Source organism: Arachis stenosperma, chromosome 5 (assembly GCF_014773155.1).
Source record: "Arachis stenosperma cultivar V10309 chromosome 5, arast.V10309.gnm1.PFL2, whole genome shotgun sequence".
Lineage (NCBI taxonomy): Eukaryota > Viridiplantae > Streptophyta > Magnoliopsida > Fabales > Fabaceae > Arachis > Arachis stenosperma.
In genome coordinates, this window is record NC_080381.1 from 15,504,566 (window position 1) to 15,518,550 (window position 13,985).

The window sequence follows — 13,985 nt, forward strand, 5'->3', positions numbered from 1 at the left end:
ACAATACACAAAAATTACAATAATAAATTTTATAATATCAAACAAAAAATATTTTATAATTATTTTAATATTTTTAATATTTTTTATTTAGTATTATTTTAGACAAATATTTTATTACTTATGATTCTATTGTTATGTATGATTAATTTTTTTTATTTATTTTGTCATTTTTAATAAAATTAATAATTTATATTATAACAAAATTATAATAAATGGTTTAATTAAAAAAATAAAAAATCACAATAAAAAAGAAAGTATTAAAAATAATAAAAAAATTATGAAAAAAATTATTAAAACCAATAATGACCAACAACAAACCTAAACACACGTTAAGTACGCAAAAGCTACAATTTCTATTTCTTACTTCAAGTGAATGTGCTTTTAAGTTCAAGTGAATGTGCTTTTAAGATACAACTTGAGAAATGAACTTATTACAACTGAACAATAGTCTTTTTTAAGTAATTTTCCATCCATCTTATAAATATTCCACAACCTCATCCCTTCTTCTTTCTTCCCTATTGTTGCATATTGAGTCACCCGGTAAGGAAAGGCCTCTTTCCAGATTGTAGCTTTTTCCAACCTTTATCATTTCTTACCTCAAAACGATTCCAAAAGTATAAGATAAGATGTTGAATAAAAGCTGCTGTAGTAGATAGAGCCAAATATGAAAAACCTGGAATTTTTTTTAAAGAAAATTATTTCCAGATAATATTAATTAAATTGCACCGAAAAAAATAAAACACTACAAACATTACCATATGAATAAGAGAAGAAATATATGTGAAAGACCAGAAAATACAATAAAAAGAAATGAGGGAAGAACTTCATTGAAATTGGCGTTCGGACACTGCATGAAAGATAGCAAAACCATATCAGAAATCAGCCAAACACTTGCTTAATCACACGTATGTTTAAGAAAAGTGCAATAGGCAGGACTATTTGTCATTTCAACATAAAGATTCAATTAATTAATGAAGCTTCATATGAACACCAGTCAAAAGAATTAAGAATCTATAATTATGGCCAATATATTTATTAAACAAAAGTAGTGTTACTTAAACGGTAGCTCCTTATTACAATTCCCTATTTGGCCAAGAACATTCAGACTAGGCCTCAAAAGGAAACAGTTATCCAATATAGTCAAAAGCAAAAATCAAAACAGTGAATGTCTAAACCCAAGACCATACAAGTTCGAGAGAAAGAGAGAGAGAGAGATACCTAATGAGAGTAAAGAGTTCGCACAACCAGACAAGAATCAAGACCATGAAGGCAAGCAGCTGGTCATCATAAAACTAAGAGAAAGAACAGAACACCAATCATAATCTGAAGAAATAACCCAAGAAAAACAAAAGAAAACTATCAGCATGGCTAAGACTAAAATGAAATTGCACAACTGAGCATTCAGACAAATATTGTTTATCAGTTAAAATGAGTGCTTACAGGAACAAAAACCAGTGATTCAATTACATGTACAAAGATCAACTGAAATGTTGGAAGGCGATGCCAAGCATGGTGTTGAAGCTGCACAGCAAAGAGCCAAAGACTAGAAGATGTCAAAAGGGAGTCTCTTCCAATGTGCACAACACCATGAACTACTAATGACATATTAGATAGTGCCAAAGCTCAAATGAAGCTGTTCTTATGGTTAGCACACTTAATCCAGAAAACATAGTTGACAAAAAACCTTCTGAATAAACATCCCAATTGCAAGGTGATAGCAGTCTTGTACAATCGATTGCCTCACATTTTAGATGAATTTAGAAAAGCAAGTATCAATGGGGGAAATGGCTGATAAATCATTGTCACCCTTTTTCACAATTACCAAGTTCAAATCAGAGAGGTTATTGAATATGGAAGAATCAAAACACAGCACACAAGACTTGAATGAATGCTCTAATCTGAATAAATCAGGTTGGGGACAAGGTTTACTGATTTCATTTTCACTAGCAATTCTCAATCTGAGTAAACATGTGAGATGTCCAAAGCATGTCTAATTCAGTATCTTTAGTACAACTATGAGCCTCCAGCTCAATGAACCTCCTCTGTGGCCTGTGAAAAAGCTGCTCACAGTAAAATTTGTGTCACTTGTTGAAATCATCCTTCATTGACAATCATTTGAACGAAGCTAGATACATAATTAAATAATTTATCAAAAGCCTAGAAACCAACAAAGAGATCAAACTAAAATTTTGAGCTACTTGAATGTTTAAGAAATTAGATTCTAAACTTTAAAATAAGCACAAAAAAACAAAGAAACATGAGTGATAGAAAATTAGGAATTTAAAAACCATAAATTGAGGAAAAATGTGAAAAGATGTAAAAAAAACCTAATATGCACTGATGGATGAACTTGGCCATGCCGGACTTTGAAGCCACCATGGTACCACTTTGGACCTATCCTTTTGAGCTTAACGTCTTTGAAGCCAGCATTTTTAAACCATTCAATGTAGTCTTCCTCCTTTGGGACCAATAATGCATGCTGGCAAGATTGAAAATTATCACGTCTGACCAATTGCTGGCAAGATTTTCATCAACAAAATTTCAAAAACAGCAACAAATAATCAACAAAAACCCAATCAAAAACCATAACTGAAATCAAGGGAACACTGCACTAGCAGCAGCTCTCAAAGGATAAACAATCAAAAACACCATTACCAACAACACAACAGACTGAACAGAGCTAGGAATCAAGAACAATCAGCAACAAAATTAAAAAACAACAACAAATAATCACCCTAAACCTGAAATCAATAAATCTATCCAAAAAAAAAAAAAAATTCAAACACAGCATACTCAGAAATTAAAAAAAGCAGCAGCAGAGTAACAAATCCATTTTAACCAATAATTTCAACAACACAAAATCAATGATTATATTTCCATTCACATTCAAAAATCAGTCTCACTAAACGGAGCATGAAAGGAAGAGCTGAAAAACCCTATAAGCAGTGACACTAACCTTTGATGGACAGCAGGACGACGAAGAGACGAGGGCGAGTGGCGAAACGAACCACATGACGGCGAGCAGCTTGAATCCTCAAACAGAGAAGCCACGGGAGATGGGGATTGGGGACGACGTGCCGATCTAGAAGAGGATGAGTTCGGTACAGGGGGAAGGAGGAAGGAGTGGAGGCGCCGACAACCACGGACAGCGGCGGCAGAACCGTTGAAGAAGCTAGGGTTTTGATTTGGGTAATTTTTGAACGTGCGATTCTGAGTGAGTGAGGTGAATCACGAAGGAGGTCGTAATGGAAGTTCTCAACAGTGAGAGAGAGAGAGGATGTAATCGAGCTTGTTCTGCGTCTCGTCGAGGACGTAGTAATGGAACATCCTCAGAGGCTTGGGCGTTGCGACCAGATCTGGAGAGGCGATGAACTGCGGTGGCGACGGCAACGACGACGGCGAGGCGAGCTCTCTCTCCTCTCTGAATCTCTGTTTTGCTCTTCTCTCAGATCTCCTCAGCCAGCGGCACTGAGTCCACGCCCAACTTGCCGGGGAAGACGATGCAGCGAAGACACCGAACGGATCTCCTCCACCGTGATGCGACGTTGGTGCTTTCTTGTAATAAAAAATTCTGAATTTTTTTTAAATTCCTCTCAACCGTTATTCTGCTTTATTTGTGAACCAATCCATGCATTTTTTATTATTTGAATTTATAACCTGATCCTTTTAAGGTCCAGATTATTCTTTTCCCACCAAAGAAAGCTCCTTCAAAGAAAAAGAAATTGTGGCGGTGGGTTGGATAAGTCATAAGTGCTGCCTAACATGTATTGTGGCAAATAGCATCAGAATATATCAGCGTATTTCCTACACACTCACACGCCACTTTCATCGAACACCTTCTAGCCCAACGTGTCTACCCACAATCTATCCACGCGCCCATGCCAAATCCAAATTAAACCTCTTCCCTCAGTCTCTCTCACACCTCTTCTTCTTCTTCAACTTCAACATCACTGTTTCCAGTTCCCACGATTCCGAAACACTGCGACAAAACAGTAGTATCTATGAATCGCGTTGCATTCACCAAATCAATTTATGGGCGCTTCAGAAGCATCCACCACACCGCCTTTAAACAATTCTCCGACCACCGCGAAACCCAGCAGCTATTGGATGCTGGTCCCGTGGCGTCTCTCTTGAAATCGCGGGGTGTTATCCGGTTCCGAGGTCCTGACACACTCAAGTTCCTTCAGGGTTTGTTGAGCAACGATGTACGCAGCTTCGGTGAACCCCTGGGTGAGAAAACCGCGAATGTGCCAACGCCCAATGTTCCTGTGGCCACTGTGCCTCCTCTATACGCCGCACTTTTGACCCCTCAGGGAAGATTCCTTTATGACTTTTTCCTCTATAAGCCCCCCAAGCCTGATACCAAGCTTGATGATACCGGCACTGCCCCTGGCTCCGACCCTCATGATCCCTTTGATTTGTTCGCCGATGTTGATGCTTCTGCTTTGGCTGAATTGCTTCACACCTTAAAGAAGTGAGCTCATTTACCCTCTCATCCTGTTTTTACTGCTTACTATTACAAAGTCCGCTAAATAATTTTCTCCTATTGTCATAGTAACTGCATCCACTCAATGATGGTGGAAAAGTATTTATTAGCTGTTGATAGAAATGACAATGAATGCTCAACATGTAATCCTGTGATTCTTACGTGAGTGAGACATTATCTGTACGGTTAGTTTGTCCATTATTAGTACCTGCGTGCAAGCAACCCATGCACCAATCTAGTTGCCAGCAGTTGCTGCATATCTACTTGTCCATAATGCAAAATTAGTGCTTGTCTATGAGCTCATACTTTAGAGCTAAAGCTAAACCCCGAACAGAGAATCGAACAAAAATGAGAAAACATCATAAATAGGACAACATGAGCATTGAGCAATCAAAATGAAGTTGAACAACAAAATTGTAACTAAACATAACAGCGTAAATAACAAACAGAGTATTTTTGGAGTATATAATAATAGTTGAGAAAGAATAAACAATGGAAGAGGAGCTAAGGTTGCAGGTAATTTGCTTGAAATTTTCGTGGTCGGCAGCACAAGAATTAGAATTGGACATAGGCATGGTTGCTGCTCTGCTCCCCCTTTCTCATAGAATTGAAATTGAGATCGTCAATGAATGTATTGAGGAAGCAAGAAGTGCGTGAAGACAAGGAGAAGAGGAAAGGAAAAAAGGGATTTAACTTTTAAGAGACAGAAAAAGTGAACATTATTACTAGTATGGTTGGTTTTGATTGACGTTTTTGTTATGGTGATTAATTTCAGAATGCTTTCATTCAGGGTTGCAATTTGTTTCTATTAGTCTTTGTCAGTTCCAAAGAGATCATTGCCATAACACTGTTAATACAACAGTACTAAGATAGATTTCATCGACATGATGTTGCTGATATGAGAATAGTTGCATCATGAATTCAACTGAGCTTGCACAAACAAGATCATAGGGCTTGCCTAAGTTTATTGTTTTTCTGGCGTTCATAGCAAGTTTATGCTTTGCAGTTATTATTCTTCCTATTTTGTTGGTATTATTTGGGTTCTTATGCAAAGACCCTTAACATGTTAGTGCTGCAGATACCGGTTGAGGTCAAAGGTTGAGATTGATGATGTCACAGAGCAATTCTCGTGCTGGCAGCGTTACGGTGCTGGTGTTCCTGTTAAGTCCTCCAACAAAGAAGAACCAGAAGCTGCCTCTCTTGGCTGGGGTGCTGGTGTGGACAATGCTGGAGTGTCATCTTCACGTGCAAATAATGTTGGATGGCAGTGGTTTAAGGATCCTAGATTGGTCTGTCTGGGTTTCAGAGGGATCTTCCCATCGAATACAATTCGTTAGTCATCCGCTCCTTTATTGCTGATAAGATTTTTGTAGCTTTTGTTGGGCTACATTCTTAATATGATTGTTATTGTGACATTTCCATAGCTACTTACTTTAAAATAAAATCCCCTCTCTTGTCTGCGCATTTCAGCACCTCTTGTTGAGGTTGGTAAAGAAACAGATGAACAGAATTACCTTTTGTGGAGAATAGAGCAAGGGGTAGCAGAAGGATCGAGCGAGATCCCGAAAGGTGTGTATATGGTTTTTCCTTGTATAAATAAAGAATTATTCTGACGCATTCCGTCTCACAAAGCCTTGATTGATTGATCATGTCCAGGTGAGGCAGTACCACTAGAGTACAATCTTGCAGGCCTTAATGCTATTAGCTTTGACAAAGGTTGCTATGTCGGCCAGGAACTCATAGCTCGAACACACCACAGAGGGGTGATAAGGAAGCGTGTAGTTCCTCTAAAGTTTATCGATGATGATGGGAAAGGTATTGCTTCAAGGAGTATTTGGTGTTTTTTTCGCATATAAACAATCAAAATATGTGGGCTGAGCCATTCCTTTTGCATGATTTCAGAAGTAGAAAACAAGGTGATTCCTGGGTCAGAAGTGATGAACATTGCATCTGGCAAAAGGGCTGGTACAGTAACTACCGCCATGGGATGTCGCGGGTTGGGGCTCTTGCGGCTAGATGATGCCTTTAAAGGGTCCAATACATTATCCATACAAGGACAAGAGGATGTGAAGGTTGTCGCTAGTAAACCCGATTGGTGGCCTTCTGAATGGCTTCAAGATCAGCAACAAACTGCTTATGCGTAAAATTCTAATCTTGTTCAAGGGGCAAGCATGTCAAATAAAAATTGTGGGTGAATAGAAGAGCTGGTAAACAGGGAGTTAATGTAATTTTAAATAAATACTAATCCTTCCACTGGCTTGGGAGAACAATGCAGACGACTTTTGTGAATTTTCTTGCATAATGAGTTTCGTTATGGTAATGGTAGTTTGGCATTGTCTCCTCCTAAAGAACTTGAACGCAGAACAATTGTGTTGGGAAGGCCATCATCTTGCTTGTTTCCACTTTCAACTTTAAACCATACATATATTGTTAATAGGTCATTTGATTTTAGGTGGCTTGGTTTATAATTTTTAACAAACAATGCAGCAGAAAAAACGATATAACATTTAAAAAAAGTCAACAAAGATCGTAGAATTCATCAAAGAACAAAATATTTTTTCGAGAAAATTCAACAATAAATCACGATGTACTGTGCTGATATTAATTATTACCTTCGGAGCCATTCGTTTTACATTCGAAGAATAACATTCAACAATCTCAAATGGTTTGAAATAGCAGGAGACGAATCAACTCAAATTTACAGATATTTGGTCATTGTTATTTCAGTTGCTAACTAACAAAAAAATACTGCAAATGTTCATGAAAATAGTAGCCATGAACGGAACCAGAAATTGTGAAACGCCTCAACTTTTCCTGATGCCCTTTGGGGTAGAAATGTAGTAGATTATCATGAATTAGCAGGAAACACATTCAGCTCTTGAATCACATCCACCATGGTTGGCCTTTGGTCAGGAAGCTCATGGGTGCAGAGAGTTGCTAGCCTTGAAAGCATTGTTGCCTCATGTTTGGAGTATCTTCCCCTCAGATTTCTGTCAACAAAATCATCAAATCTTAGAGACTCAACTGCCAACCGTATCGAACCACCTACAGTTTTCTTCCCAGACAGAACTTGAAGAACAATGACACCAAATGCATAGATGTCACTCTTCTCAGTGAAGCGTCCTGTAGTAACGTATTCAGGGGCCAGGTACCCCATGGCGGCACTTACTTTCAGAGCTGAGAAAACAACGTCATCTGCAAGAAGCTTGGGGAGCCCAGCATCCATGATCAACGGATTGAACTGCTGGTCAAGGAGAACATTTTCAACTGAAATATTCTGATGTACTAGTGAAGGCTTGCTTGCTTCATCACCGTGCAAATATCCAATACCTGCTCATAAAAGCATAGCCATTGAAAATCATTCCTTATTTCTTTTATTTTCCTCTTTCTTTTCTGAATCAAGTATTATAACATAATCTTGAATATTTCTTTTTTGCTTAGAGAAAAATAATGGAAGTTAGGAAGAACTGACCCTTTGCAATTCCCTTGATGATGGAGACCCTCTTGGACCATTCAAGCACATGTCCATTTCCATCTTCCATATCAAGATATTGAGACAGGTTTCCCTTGGTGGCAAAGTCATAGATCAGGAAACATTCACCTCTACTTCTTGAACAGCAGAAACCTCTGAGGCTAACAAGATTTTCATGTCTCAGTGAGGTTACTAGGGTCAGCCCCTTCACAAACTCAGCTTCCTCAGTTTTGCAGCATGTCGAGTTAATGCTTCTAATGGCCACAAGAGAACCATCTCTGAGTACTCCCTTATAAACTGCTGAGAATTTGCTCTTACTCAATAAATTGGCTTCCGAAAAGTACAGCGTTGCCGACTCTACCTCATCCACATTAAATCTAACCTGGTTTAGATTTTGGTTAGACAATGGATCCCACCCATTGTGGTACTCAAGGTTAACAAGTGGAGATGGACTTTTCCTGATGAAGTCTTTAGGCTGGCAAGGACTAAGTTTCCCTTCAGATGAGTCTGATGTATTCCTAATCCTCTGCTTTTGCCGTCGGTATTTGACAAAAGTAAGAAATCCAACGCTGAAGAATGTGAGTGTGATTGTCACAAGACCTGCTGTGATCACAGCCTGAGGAAACCTCCTTGATTTTGAGCAATGAGTCTGGTTACAATTCAATTTCACATTTGCAGGCTCTGGAAGAGCGTTTTCAGTATCATCATTTTTGGGTAGATCTTGGTCTGAGTCATCAATATGGTTAACTTTCATGTCTTGATCTTTGTTGCAAGCTCTCAGAGTAGAAAACCCAACTCCACATAGACCTCGGTTGTTTGCACCTTGGAATCCATCCCCCAGTCTCTTCAATCCTTCATTTTCGTGTTCAAAACGCAAGTCACTTTAAATGCACTAAAAAGTTGTACAAAGAGAAATATCTAGAAGGTAGAGCCGTAGAGGCATACCTGAAGGAACAAACCCTGATAGAGAATTGTTTTGAATGTCTAGAACCTTGAGTTGTTCAAGATGAGCTAATGTTGCAGGAATCATACCAGTGAAGTTGTTAAAGCTCAAATTCAGCCTGCTTAGCTTTTCCAAGTTTCCCAAGCTTAGTGGAATTTCGCCACTTAATTTGTTATATTGCAATGCAAGAGTACTAAGCTGCTTCAAGGAGCCCATCTGTTTAGGTATACTTCCCACTAATTGGTTGTCTCCTAACTGCACCACTGCATAGTATAATGAGCAAGTGAGTGATTAATTTATAGATCTTAACTCAATGTTGGATCATTGATATCCAATTATCCATAGACCAAGAAGATCAAAATATGAATGTTATAATATATATACTTACCTTGGAGACTAGCCATGTTGCCGATCTCAGTAGGTATGGTTCCGGAGAGACTATTCACGTCGAGATAGAGATCAACAAGTTCAGTAAGATTTGAAATCTGTGGGGGTATCTCACCAGAAAGGTTGTTGTAATGAAGGTATAAACCTGACAAGCATTTAAGTTCAGCCACAGAAGGAGATAACCACCCTGAAAGTCCCTTTCCCTGCAAGGAAATGTTGGCCACTTTGCGGTGCTCATTGCACGCAACACCTTGGAACAAGCCACTGCATGGATCACCATCACTGCTCCAAGAGCTAAGGATCTTTCCCTCCGGGTCTAGTGAGGATTTCAAGTCCATAAGAGCTCTCAGTTCTGCATTTCCATGAACCAGCTGCACAATGGAAAATGCAACCAGAACAAGCAATAAAAGAAGGAAACCAAGGGAATTCATAGTTGATTTTGGTGTAAAAATTTGTCAAACATATGCTAAAAGAGAAACACCTGTATGAGGCAGTATCCTAAAGAATCTAACTTTAGTATTTGGTTCCTACTGTAACATGATTTTGAAACTCGACACCTTGCTTGATATTTCTTTATTATGTATGAAGTTGCTATTACTATTACTAGTCTACGATTTTGTAATTAGTTAATAGATGCTACTATAGTGGAGAAAATGAGAAGACTAGCTATGCTAATGAGAAACATTTTCAAAGAGGTTGCATAATTAATTGATATAACTTTTTTGAGTTGCTGACAGGCTAAAGTAAGTTGGTGCACATTTGCATTTCTCTAATCTCAGTCTTGACTCAAAGTTAGCTTATATATATATTCTTTTTGAGGGGGGAAATAATTAAATGGATTTTATCAGTGCTGATAGTCGGCGGGGAGGGTTGCCACTTGCCAGGGAAAACAACTTCTAGTGCTAAATTAAAGCATGAATTAATATGTGGGTGCCATGGACCTACCCCCTTTGACTAATTCATTTTCAATCAAAATTTTCTATAAGTTTTAGTCTTTGCTATTTTTGTCCTCTTATATTTAATTCAAAAGTTTGTTACAGAGTTCTATAGTAAAATACCAATTACCAAGTAATTTATATCAATGAATTTAACATAATCAGAACTTTGACAGGAAGGGTTTGGATATTGCACATTTTTAAAATATATTTTTAGGACATTTGTTAGCTGAAATAATACGCAAGGCAAAAAAAATGTCACCTTCTTCCGAAATTTTTATGGCTACTTTAAATTTCAATTGAATGGAAGAGGATGTCAAGGAGGGAAACCTAACCTTAAACCTAACTTTGGCAGCAATAAACTGATAACTTTACAGCTAAACATTAATGGATTACAAATGGAAACTATAAACCAAATTGTGTAATTATAAGTTGAAGTAGCCAATTATACTACTGATGTGGTTTTCAACTTTTAACCACGTTCCAACCTTCCTCAACTTTGACAAATTTCTGCATATTGACAAAAATGGTAACTGTTTCTTGGACTTGGATTCTCTTAAATGGGACCAATAATTTAAACGTATTAACATCACACCACTTAGGATGTGTTTGGCAACTATGTTGAAAGAGGAAAAGTACGTTACAGCTTCTTGAACGCTTCCATTTTTGGTTTGGCTAATTTTTCTATTTATAAACGCAGAAGTGATTTTAGTTACAAAACCACGTTTACAAGAAGCAAGAATTTTTAACTTGCGTTGCACTAACTGGCTTTTAGCCATTGACATTTAACTTTTATTTTTCTTTTACCAACTTTATCCTTTATACATATTATTGTATTACTTATAGAATTCTTATTATTTCTCTTTATATGAGCTCTTTTTTCTATTATTTATTATTTATATTTTTTACTAATTTTTTATTTGACATTATATATTTTTATAATGATAATTTTTGTGCATTATATTTATTATTATCTTTTTATAATATAATTTATTGATCCATTAGGTAAAATAAATTAAAAAAAAATTAACCATAAATAATAATAATAAAAATTATAACATACTAAAAGAGTACTAAAAATACTATATAAAACCATATTATTATCTTTTTATAATATAAGTGAGTTTGCCAAATGTCCAATCTTTTGATTCTCGAGTGTGATAAGGATACCTCAAATATTAATATTTACATTTAACTACTCCTACGAAATCATAGTCAGACAAAATGCAAGTGGTCCTCCCTATGACCCTATCCCAACGAAAAAGGGAAAGTGGACAATAATTACTATTTATGTGAGGGCGAGACTGTTTTTGGGTGATAGAAGCACTTTGTGGACAAAATTAATGCAGAGTGGTGATGACTGCATGTTCATGAATGAATACTGAATAGGTACATTTCAGAAGATTATGATGTTGTCCAACAACATCGACAACATCATGACCTGCGTGAACGAAGCCCACCGAGATGCCACAGGCGAGCCTGTCATCCCAGCCCACTATACTGATCTAGTAATGTTAATTAGGAACGAGCTTAAATTCTGGTAGTATTGGATTAATCACTTAATAAGGGGCCCAAAGTTGAGCTCACTTCAAAAAAAAAAAATGCCAGTAAAGGATGATGAACACTTTTGCCTCATTATTACTAACATGTTTTTTTTTCCGGTCAAATAAAATGGACATCGTTATAAATTTCACTACTCTTTAATAGATAGCTTATTAGTTTATTCAAATAAATATTGAGGTTTAAATTTTCTTGTAAATGTTATAATTTATTAGTTAATAACAAACTTTTAAATAAATATAACGTGAAAATAATCCTTGACTTGTAGGATTAAAAAATACTATAAAAAATAAATAAATAAAGAAGATTCAGTACTCTTAAAATAAAATGAAATAAAAATGGGTGGTGGTCGAAATTCGAATAGTTGATAGTGTTAGAAGCAAGGGAGATGCGAGTGATAAGGGGTGCAGAATATTATTCCAATTTTCAACTCCGAATAGTCCAGAGTCTAGACGTAATTGATGGTCAGCATGCACAGATGCTCCACATTTCCTAGTCTTGATGGGCTTTCCGGCCCAAAAAGAAAAAGCCCTTATTCCTATTCGCTGTCACACGACGTGTCGTAGGCCCTCCACCTTCAACAATGCAAAACATGATTCCAACGACGTCGTCAAACCACGGGCTTCACGAATTTGTAAAAAAAAAAAAAGAAAAACCAAGAGGAAATAGAAAAAGCAAGATGCATAATAGTCATTCAGCAAATAAAATCAAATCGCGAGTGTGAGAGAGAAAGGAGGGGACGATTAGCATTTTCAATTTCACCTTTGCAGTTTGCAGCCGCGAGAGAGAGAATAGAAAGCGAAGCGTAAAAAGAAAAAACCGAAAGAAGAAGAAAGAAAAATGGGTAAGGATCTGAGCGACGAGCAGGTAGCTTCGATGAAGGAAGCTTTCACTCTCTTCGATACGAGCGGCAGCGGGCGGATCGCTCCGTCGGAGCTTGGGATCCTTATGAGGTCACTGGGCGGCAACCCCACCCAGGCACAACTCAAAGCCATCATCGCCGAAGAGAACCTCACCGCACCCTTCGATTTTCCTCGATTTCTAGATCTGATGGCCAAGCACATGAAGGCTGAGCCCTTTGATCGCCAGCTCCGCGACGCCTTCAAGGTCCTCGACAAGGACAACACCGGCTACGTCTCCGTCTCTGAGCTCCGCCACATCCTCACCAGTATTGGCGAGAAGCTCGAGCCCTCTGAGTTTGACGAGTGGATCAGGGAGGTTGATGTTGGCCCCGATGGTAAGATCCGTTACGAGGATTTCATCGCCAGAATGGTTGCTAAGTAAACTCCTCACATATCAGATCCTTGCAAAATCCATTCGCTCTGCTTCTGGATTTTCCTAAATGTGTTCTTTCTTTTTTCTCAGCTATTTCCGTATTGCTGTTTCTTCTTCTTCTTTTTATTTATTTATTTTTGGTCATGTTTGGTTTTTGTTTTGTGACGTTTCCTTTAGTGGACGAACGGGTAAACCATGTTATGCCCATTTTGGTTTTTTGCCATATTAATGTCATCATGTAGCTAACAACGGGTCGTTTTAGGGATTCAAAAGTTGCTTGGATTGAATATATGTGAATGGTGAGATCTGAAGCGGTCTTTATCTGCTTCTGCTGTAATTGTTTATTGGCTAAATAGACTAAGGCCATGGTTGCGCAAATGTGTGTGTATCAAACTTGTGTTCTAATTTCGAGTGAAGTGGAATGAAGTATAAAGAACGAAGAAAGGTGGTCCAATCTTACTAAGTAATAAAACCTGTATCTAAAGTCTAAATTACTCAGTTTGGTGTAGGAAGGCGCAAATCATTCTGTCCTGTGACAAGCTTTATGGAGATGGTCTATAACTATAAGTAGCTTACACAATTCTTGTGATGGAAAGAGTCAAAGATCGTCTTTGGACGCTGATAGGTTTATGAGAAATTAATGTGAAATTTTGAGCTTGTTTCATATGTCTGTGAGCCTATGAGAGTTATTATTATTATTCCATCAAATGGTTGGGTCAGAGTTAGACTGGAGTATTAAAATAGGATTTTTATGTGGAATTGTTAATGTGTAATCTCAGTATTAGATTGTCTGTTACTTTCAAGGGAATGAAATATTAGGAGCTGCTAAAGGGAGATTTCCTTTTAGCCAGGTGAATGAGGGGTAAAAACCCTGCAACTATGCTGAAATGGGAGTTACGTCTCTCACGAAATGATGTTGGGTCAGTG

At 37.6% G+C, this 13,985-nt stretch overlaps 4 protein-coding genes across 14 annotated transcripts; 2 read left to right on the forward strand and 2 right to left on the reverse strand.

Annotated features, from left to right (window-relative positions):
* Positions 1-314: 314 nt before the first annotated feature.
* LOC130981686 (membralin-like protein At1g60995) lies at positions 315-3,770 on the reverse strand. Of its 11 annotated transcripts, none has more exons than XR_009086980.1 (7): positions 2,957-3,770; positions 2,328-2,515; positions 1,930-2,060; positions 1,441-1,521; positions 1,219-1,323; positions 756-847; positions 316-673 (listed from the first exon to the last, which is right to left on the reverse strand). XR_009086980.1 is itself a non-coding variant. In XM_057905327.1 (7 exons), exons 3-7 carry the CDS (start codon positions 1,936-1,938, stop codon positions 534-536), a joined length of 396 nt encoding a protein of 131 aa, XP_057761310.1. In that variant the 5' UTR covers positions 1,939-2,060; positions 2,328-2,515; positions 2,957-3,769; the 3' UTR covers positions 318-533. The 11 variants fall into 11 exon arrangements, 3 of the variants coding, with proteins under 3 accessions (XP_057761310.1, XP_057761309.1, XP_057761308.1); XM_057905327.1 differs by having other exon boundaries at positions 318-673; positions 1,219-1,292; positions 2,957-3,769; XR_009086978.1 differs by having other exon boundaries at positions 315-673; positions 1,441-2,060.
* A 128-nt stretch (positions 3,771-3,898) lies between these two features.
* LOC130981685 (putative transferase At4g12130, mitochondrial) lies at positions 3,899-6,920 on the forward strand. Its single transcript, XM_057905324.1, has 5 exons — positions 3,899-4,474; positions 5,565-5,818; positions 5,957-6,055; positions 6,143-6,301; positions 6,389-6,920. Exons 1-5 carry the CDS (start codon positions 4,002-4,004, stop codon positions 6,628-6,630), a joined length of 1,227 nt encoding a protein of 408 aa, XP_057761307.1. The 5' UTR covers positions 3,899-4,001; the 3' UTR covers positions 6,631-6,920.
* Positions 6,921-7,071: 151 nt separating this feature from the next.
* LOC130979391 (leucine-rich repeat receptor-like serine/threonine-protein kinase At1g17230) lies at positions 7,072-9,971 on the reverse strand. Its single transcript, XM_057902825.1, has 4 exons — positions 9,290-9,971; positions 8,904-9,164; positions 7,959-8,810; positions 7,072-7,816 (listed from the first exon to the last, which is right to left on the reverse strand). The coding sequence occupies exons 1-4, from the start codon at positions 9,717-9,719 to the stop codon at positions 7,335-7,337; spliced, it is 2,025 nt and encodes a 674-aa protein (XP_057758808.1). The 5' UTR covers positions 9,720-9,971; the 3' UTR covers positions 7,072-7,334.
* Positions 9,972-12,464: 2,493 nt separating this feature from the next.
* LOC130982045 (probable calcium-binding protein CML13) lies at positions 12,465-13,436 on the forward strand. Its single transcript, XM_057905888.1, has one exon. The coding sequence runs from the start codon at positions 12,624-12,626 to the stop codon at positions 13,065-13,067; it is 444 nt and encodes a 147-aa protein (XP_057761871.1). The 5' UTR covers positions 12,465-12,623; the 3' UTR covers positions 13,068-13,436.
* The last annotated feature ends 549 nt before the right edge of the window (positions 13,437-13,985 follow it).

Bases quoted from the DNA above. Each gene is read 5' to 3' on its own strand.
- LOC130981685 (XM_057905324.1), top strand. From the start codon at position 4,002: ATGAATCGCGTTGCATTCACCAAATCAATTTATGGGCGCTTCAGAAGC. The intron at 4,475-5,564 runs GTGAGCTCATTT...TTAGTGCTGCAG, and splicing joins TTGCTTCACACCTTAAAGAA to ATACCGGTTGAGGTCAAAGG. The intron at 6,056-6,142 runs GTGTGTATATGG...GATCATGTCCAG, and splicing joins ATCGAGCGAGATCCCGAAAG to GTGAGGCAGTACCACTAGAG.
- LOC130982045 (XM_057905888.1), top strand. From the start codon at position 12,624: ATGGGTAAGGATCTGAGCGACGAGCAGGTAGCTTCGATGAAGGAAGCT.
- LOC130981686 (XM_057905326.1), bottom strand. From the start codon at position 1,605: ATGTCATTAGTAGTTCATGGTGTTGTGCACATTGGAAGAGACTCCCTT. The intron at 848-1,218 runs GTATCTCTCTCT...TCTTTCATGCAG, and splicing joins GAACTCTTTACTCTCATTAG to TGTCCGAACGCCAATTTCAA. The intron at 674-755 runs GTAATGTTTGTA...AAAAAATTCCAG, and splicing joins TTTCTTCTCTTATTCATATG to GTTTTTCATATTTGGCTCTA.
- LOC130979391 (XM_057902825.1), bottom strand. From the start codon at position 9,719: ATGAATTCCCTTGGTTTCCTTCTTTTATTGCTTGTTCTGGTTGCATTT. The intron at 9,165-9,289 runs GTAAGTATATAT...TATACTATGCAG, and splicing joins CAACATGGCTAGTCTCCAAG to TGGTGCAGTTAGGAGACAAC. The intron at 7,817-7,958 runs GTCAGTTCTTCC...TTTTATGAGCAG, and splicing joins CATCAAGGGAATTGCAAAGG to GTATTGGATATTTGCACGGT.